The following is a 7216-nucleotide window of genomic DNA, read 5'->3' on the forward strand; positions in this document are numbered from 1 at the left end:
CTTCTGCTTATAGCTGCTATGTCCTTGTTTCATAATCAATGAACTTTGCACTGTAATCGATCTGAACTGAATAATACTGAACTGACTGGAGCCGAATAATGAAATCATTGTATGTTTGTTACATAACTGATGAACTGCAACATTGAAATTGTTATTGAACTAAAATGACACTATTGTCCTCTGTAGAGCTTTAGGCTACATCTGAAATTGAATTTGTTTCATAATTTATGTATTTTGCAACCCTGTTTATTACTGCAAAGCTTCTTTGAAACATCTGTATTATATAGAGCTCTAGCCAGCAAAACAAAACATCCTTCCAATGATGTTAATTCATTCAAAGTTGTGCTCAAAATATTCACAAAACGTTTGCACAAAAAAGTTATTGAACATTTTTTTTGTTTACTGAAACGTTTCAGTCGGACATCAGTCTAATGTTTTTAAAATGTTACTAACGTAGTTTCAGGACATTGAAAGAACATTCATAAGTAACGTTTCCATAATGTTTCCAAAACGAAAAAAAAAAGGTTATGAAAACCTTTGCATAACCAAGAAAAAAAAGTTTTTTTTTAAACATTTAAAAACCTGGACATTTTGAGCGTTCAGAGAATATTCAGAAACGTTTTCGTAATTTAATGGGAACATTCGCAAAACGTTCTCAGAACATATTTGTTAGCTGGGTGTATAGATTAAAGGTGCCATAGAATGCATTGATACAATATTTTAAATTGTTCTCTGATATCTACATAGAAGGTATGTGGCTTAGGTAAGGGCAATAAATCTCCAGAAACGGTTACATGTCCATTGAATGAAATGGTCTGTTTTTACCTTAAGGCGGGCGTACACGGTGCGATTCTGAAGGTCGGAACCTCGTGAGCTCTGGCACGTCACGATTGAGTTTATCCGAAAATCGTTCGGAGGCAGTAACACACGACACGAATTTACTACGATTTTACAAACTCTGACGTAAGCATTACGTTTCGCGCCATTCATAAAAATATGGATTCTGAGGACGAAATAGTTTTCTTTGTGGTCAACTTCAGATGGATCGCCAAATCCATGTTTGAAAATGATCGGGAGGGGCTCGTAACGTCTCGGATCGGCCCGTAATTCTTCTCACACGGTACGAGCCGCGACCATGCGAGCATCTGCGATTGTCTCCCAAGAGAGAAAAATCGCCTGCGAGCTCGTACGACAGCAAAACTCGAACCGTGTACGCCCGCCTTTATTTGGAAGGGTCATGAATAATAATGTTGAGCTCTGCTCTGATTGGCTGTTTCACAGTGCGGCTCAATGTTGAGCTCTGCTCTGATTGGCTGTTTCACAGTGCGGCTCATTTCAGTAGCTCACGCAGCAGGAAGGAAACACAGGGAAAATGTATATTCCAATACCGTCTCTCGCAGTTATATCGTTGGGTAATTATACTGTATATAAAATGCACTTTTTACTTTCACTTTCGCGATTTGCGATGTGCTCAATGTAACAGGCTACCGCTAGCTAGCAGCTAACCATGTCCCTTTAGTGGCTTGCGTTATTTTATTAGAACGCGCGTGTTCGTGTTATTTTATTAGAACGCGTGTTATTTTTTTTTCCGTGCCTTTCTGAATACAGACACCAACCCATCCCTGCACATCACATCCCCTGCACAGCCTGAAACATAACATTTATTTCCATGATCTGCTATTTTCGCTATTATCCTCTCTTGTTTCTTCACAATACCTGCAGAACTTCTGATGATTCGGCTGTGCAGGTCCGGCTGGACCTGGCATAGAGCATGGGCGGGTATATGTAAATGTTGGGGGCGTAACTATTAGTGATCCCGACTGTAACGTCACAGTCAGTGTTATGTTCTGATTCGCCTATTTTTCAGTGGTCTTTTGCATGCACGAGATTTACATAAGAAGGAGGAAACAATGGCGTTTGAGGCTCACGGTATGTCATTTCCATGTACAGAACTGTTATTATTCAACTATGCCAAGGTAAATACAGTTTTCCATTCTATGGCACCTTTAATGTAACTATTATTGCATATAAACATATTGTAATGCTACGTTGCAAGCATTATGACTTCTGTTTAAGTTGTTTACATCTTTATTAGTATGGTTATTTTTCTTCAGAACTTATAGGCTATCGCCTAATTAATTTTATCCTTACCTAAGGGTATTATTTATAATGCAATCTGGGGGTTTGCATAAAGCGAATGTGTATGACAAACTTGTATATAAATATACATATGTAAATCTCAAAGCTAATTATCAAGTGTAACCCATACAGACTACTGTGAGGTCAATGAACAGCCTAAATCTAAAAGCCGGTTTGCTGTAAACCTGTTTGAAAAGTGTGCCAAAAGTACTGCGTCTGTCATTGGCTCCCTGTGCACATCCGGGTACTGCAGCACAGCCAACCTATGAGGCCAAAGACACCAATATGGCGGAGGTAAGCTGGCTAGCTGGAAAAGTATTCGATTTTAAATCCATCTCTTTAACGATTTACTGTGATAGTGGTGGTTTTCGTTGATATATATGCGTAAAAATAGATCCTGATATATATACGCCGGGGTTTATAGTAATAATTGTGTGAAACCGACGATAGTAAACCGGTTTAAATGAAGAGTGATCTATCTGGATCGGAAAGGCCTCTGAATCTCATCCCCGTTAGCTCAGGAAAAAAACAAGAAAACAAGAAATCTTCGCCTTTAATTGATACATTATTCGATATAAATGTCGTTTTCATGACGCATCTGATTTTTTTAGGCTTCATCCTGTTTTAACATAATGCATGTTGGCTATTAACTTGCTGGAAAGGTTTGTTTATGGTGCGAGTCGATGGGTTTTTTGCAGTGTTTAGAGAGGATGACAGCATTCGTATAGAGATGATGGCTGTTTGGTTTGTGGCATTAATGTAGTTTTGATGCATTAATAAGTAGTAAAGCGTTATTACTTTTTATCAGGACAATATTTAAAAGGGACACAGGCTTCTATTTACATTGATGTACATTTACTGCCATGGGTTTTACTTTTAATGTTTGCACGCAAACAATGTAAAATTGAATATTCATTCGGTTTTATGTTTTCTAATGCTCATCATTGCACTGTAATGTATTTTGCATAATGTGATAACCTATTTCTTCCCCTTTTTTCTTTGTTCTTTTAATTTACATCTGTCTGCACAGGCTTCCTTTGGGAGTTCAAGCCCTGGTAGGCCTCATTTTTAATTTTTTAAGTGTATTATTATTATTATTATCATCATCATCATCTTAGTAGTATTGCAAATAATAGTTGACCAAACTGTATTTTTTTTCAATAGCCAATACTGATTCATGTAAGGATATACAAAAAATCTAATTATATACAATAAAATGTGCAAAATATTAGCATGAAGCGAACATTTATTTTACACAATATTTACTCAAAAATGTTCTGAAAAATACTTAAAAAAAAATTAACTAACCCAAGAGATTAGGTAATTATAATATTTTTGGTTGCTTGCCATTTTTTTAAATTTTCTATCATGTTCCATTAAATGTTGTACTATAATCAGTCAATAAAATTTTCCCCCCAGTTGGCTCATTGTCCTCAGAGGATCACGACTTTGATCCAACAGCTGAGATGTTAATTCATGAGTATGACGATGAGAGAACTTTGGAGGAGGAAGAGCTTTTGGAGGGAGAGAAGAATTTCACTGCAGAATTGTCAGACCTGGAGAGGGTAACATTCATAACAATCCACTATTTCCTCATTAAAAACTGTATGATTCATGTTGCAATAACTGGATAATAAGGGCAATATTTCTGCTTTGACACATTTTTTTATTTATTTATTTATTTTTTGGATAGGAGGGGAACATGCCGATCGAGGAGTTGTTGGCTATGTATCGTTATGAGGCGTCAGTCAGTACGGGGGCGGGATCTAGCATGGACAGTTCATCTGTTGAACTAGCTGATGATCTGCCTGACATGACCCTGGATAAGGTAATTGACATGATTTTGTTTCAGTGCCAGGGGAAATTGTCAACAAAAATTATAAGATAAAATCACTAATGGTGTTCTGTTGCAGGAGGAGATAGCGAAAGATCTCTTGTCAGGAGATTATGAGGAGGAGACCCAGTCCTCTGCTGATGACCTGACCCCTTCTGTTACCTCCCATGAGGCCACAGACTTCTTCCCTAGAACACTCAGATGTGAGGAGACTCATTACATTCTTTTACTAGTACAGTTTATGTGTCTTTATATAATACTAAACTGTCCATGTTTCCTCTGTCACTATTGGAGGTGTTTATAGTTGAATAATTTAAATTTATTATAACTTGCTCAATATAGAAAACATATTTCCACATAGAAAGTGATAAGTGGTCATAATTACGTTTACTTTTTTGCACAGTAAACTTTAACTTTATAGGCAGACTGCAGGGAAAAACGTGATATCTAAAGTAACTGTAATATGACCCCTTTAATGTTTTTGTCATTTTTAAAGGTATCTGCAAATGTATTTAATGAACTGAATTTGTTTATTTCTTTTTCTAGCCAACGCAACATATGATGGTGATAAAGAATCTGAGGGGGAGGAGGACTGTGTAAGCAGTGAAGATTCTAGAAAGGTTAGTCTCATTATTCATACAAATAACTATTTCAGTTAGGGCTGGTAAGTTAATGCGTTAATTAGATTAATTACGGTAAAATAACGTGTTAAAATTAACGCACTTGCCCCACCCCAGACCTATGTGGGTCATGACATTTCATACAGTTGATTGGTGACAAATATGAGGCAGGGCAACAACTCACTGCGTGATGGAGCCTAGAGAGCGTAGTTAGAATGTCCCTAAAATTCGAGATATGGGGCAAAAATGCCCCTGTTTGTGTTTTTGTCTCATATTTACATCATAGAGTTAAGCAATATCACGCGAGCAATAGGCTAAGTGCAATATCACAAAGAGTGCAAATGTGATACTGATCTTATACAACAGTTTAGTGAGAAAGAAGTTAATATTGTGTTATTTTAGACACAATGTTGTCTGTTTTGCTCAATTGTGCCAACGAAAATATAAAGACAAAGCAGAACTGTTCATCTTCGAGCAACATACTGCGGCATTTCATTTCTTAATGCACGTTTTGAACGAATTGGATGAACCATTTGGCGCGTTGAACCATTGGCCATTGGTACGTTGGATTTGAAGCGGCGCTGCACGGATCGATCGGTGTCTGCTCTCTACAGCTCTTGCGGTACTTTGATGTCACACAACGATCGGTCTGATGGTGATGATCCGCTTCAAGTCGAACAAGCCTAATGATTCAATGGACCATTCATAAAGAACCATTTACTTCACTCCTGAATGAATCAGCCTTTTGAACGAATCAAATGAATGAATAAATGACTCGATGACTTAATCATTAAGACATTTACCACCACCTACTGGCAGTTTTAGTTTATTATTTAGAGTATCATTTCATTAAAGAAATAATTTCATATTTCCATAGTAATAATAATAAAATTAATAAAATAAATGATTAAAGGTATAGTTCACCCACCCAAAAATGACAATTGTGTCATCATTTACTCACCCTCATGGTACAAAAGTGGATATGTAATACATTTTATCAAACAAAATATTTCTTGCTGAAGCTACTTTTTGTAATGTCTGTTTGATGCTTTACACAACAATGACTTTAAATTATCTTTTGGGAGTAATTTCTCAGCCAAAATTGATGTGCAATTAATTAATTGCCACATCATGTAATTAATTAGATTAAAAATTTTAATCGCTTACCAGCCCTAATTTTAATATATTTTAAAATGTAGTTTATTCCTGTGATTTTCAGCAGTCTTCAGTGTCACATGATACTTCAGATATTAAACTAATATGCTGATTTGGTGCTCAAAAACTTTCTTCTTCATCTCTTTTGAGTACAGTTGCATCGAAAACAGCATTACATTTTTTTTCAGCATTCTTTGATGACAAACGGCATTTATTTGAAATAGAAATCTTTTGTTTATTATGAATGTTTTTTCTGTCAGTTTTGATAAATTTAATGCATCCTTGCTAAATAAAAGTATTAACTAAAAGTATAAAAAAAAAACGATATCATTATTTAATTTAATTAATATTTAAAGTGAATTAATTGTTTTTCCTCTAAAACACAGGAAATAATGGTCGGATCTCAGTATCAAGCAGAAGTTCCAGTGGGGCTTAGCCACTATAATGATGATGAAAAAGGTAAGTTGTATTTAAATTGCTTAGTGTGACTTTCAACTGAAATGATCTGTAATTAACTTTAAATGATTGCAATAACTGTAAATGACCATTTTTAATGTGTTGTTTAAAGTGTACGAGGAGGAAGATCAGCTGCTGTGGTGTCCTGACGTGCTGTCGGAGTGTAAAGTGAAAGACTACCTCAGCGAAGCGCTGTCACAGTCTACAGACGACAGTACAGAAAATTCCACATCTGAAAACATACGAGATAACGAACAGGTCTGTGCTCTCTAAATACTCTCATTAATTAATATAATTAATGTGAAAATCTTTTGCCCATGTGAGAGCTGCTGCTATGGTTTTAATTGCATTTTTTTTTTCTATGACCTCCTTTCTAGGCCTTGTTTGAGCTTTTGAAATGTAATTACGACACCCGTGAGGCACTGACGCGATACCGCAGTAATGTGAAGACTTTGAAAGGTAGGCTGTTCAGTACATGACCAGCTTGAAATCTTTTGTACCTGTAATGGCATAAATGTTCACTTCTCTTTATCTTGTTTCGATAGAAGAATCCCCACCGTGGTCAGAGGATGAATGTAGAAACTTTGAACATGCGCTGCAGATTTACGAGAAAAACTTCCATCTTATTCAGAAACACAAGGCAAGTAACGTTACACACTTCACCTTTATCTTGTTTGTCTTGTGAATGTCTGTATTCTCATTGCTTTCTTTCGATTTTTTTCTTTTCAGGTTCAGACCCGGACTGTAGCAGAATGTGTGGCTTTTTATTATATGTGGAAAAAGTCTGAACGTTTTGATTACTTTGCTCAACAAAACCGATTTGGCAAAAAGAAGTACAGTTGTTACCCGGGTGTGACGTAAGTACTGGGATGTGTAATTATTGTTCCTTGTGCCTGTGTGTAAATTAAAGTGTTGGGCTCAACTGTGTTGGCTTTTTCTGCAGAGACCTGATGGACAGGCTGGTGGACGAGGCGGAGGGTCTGGCGGTGGACAGCTCGTCATCGGTGTGTTC

At 36.5% G+C, this 7216-nt stretch overlaps 1 protein-coding gene across 4 annotated transcripts in view; it reads left to right on the top strand.

Annotated features, from left to right (window-relative positions):
- The first annotated feature begins 2290 nt into the window (after window positions 1-2290).
- The window catches only part of mier3b (mesoderm induction early response 1, family member 3 b), a 7882-nt gene continuing 2956 nt past the window's right edge, over window positions 2291-7216 (top strand). The window contains exons 1-12 of one of the 4 annotated variants that reach the window (XM_016446143.1): window positions 2291-2433; window positions 3170-3194; window positions 3559-3704; window positions 3833-3967; window positions 4053-4176; window positions 4520-4593; window positions 6135-6207; window positions 6317-6462; window positions 6582-6663; window positions 6750-6844; window positions 6934-7061; window positions 7148-7215. In XM_016446143.1, the coding sequence (XP_016301629.1) occupies window positions 2425-2433; window positions 3170-3194; window positions 3559-3704; window positions 3833-3967; window positions 4053-4176; window positions 4520-4593; window positions 6135-6207; window positions 6317-6462; window positions 6582-6663; window positions 6750-6844; window positions 6934-7061; window positions 7148-7215 (1105 nt within the window). In that variant the 5' untranslated portion in view covers window positions 2291-2424. Of the gene's footprint in view, window positions 2434-2458; window positions 2501-3169; window positions 3195-3558; window positions 3705-3832; window positions 3968-4052; window positions 4177-4519; window positions 4594-6134; window positions 6208-6313; window positions 6463-6581; window positions 6664-6749; window positions 6845-6933; window positions 7062-7147; window position 7216 lie in introns of those variants that run through there. The other 3 variants (XM_016446145.1, XM_016446144.1, XM_016446146.1) reach the window with 3 other exon arrangements.

This window comes from Sinocyclocheilus anshuiensis, unplaced genomic scaffold (genome assembly GCF_001515605.1).
Source record: "Sinocyclocheilus anshuiensis isolate Anshui unplaced genomic scaffold, SAMN03320099.WGS_v1.1 scaffold107, whole genome shotgun sequence".
Taxonomy (NCBI): domain Eukaryota; kingdom Metazoa; phylum Chordata; class Actinopteri; order Cypriniformes; family Cyprinidae; genus Sinocyclocheilus; species Sinocyclocheilus anshuiensis.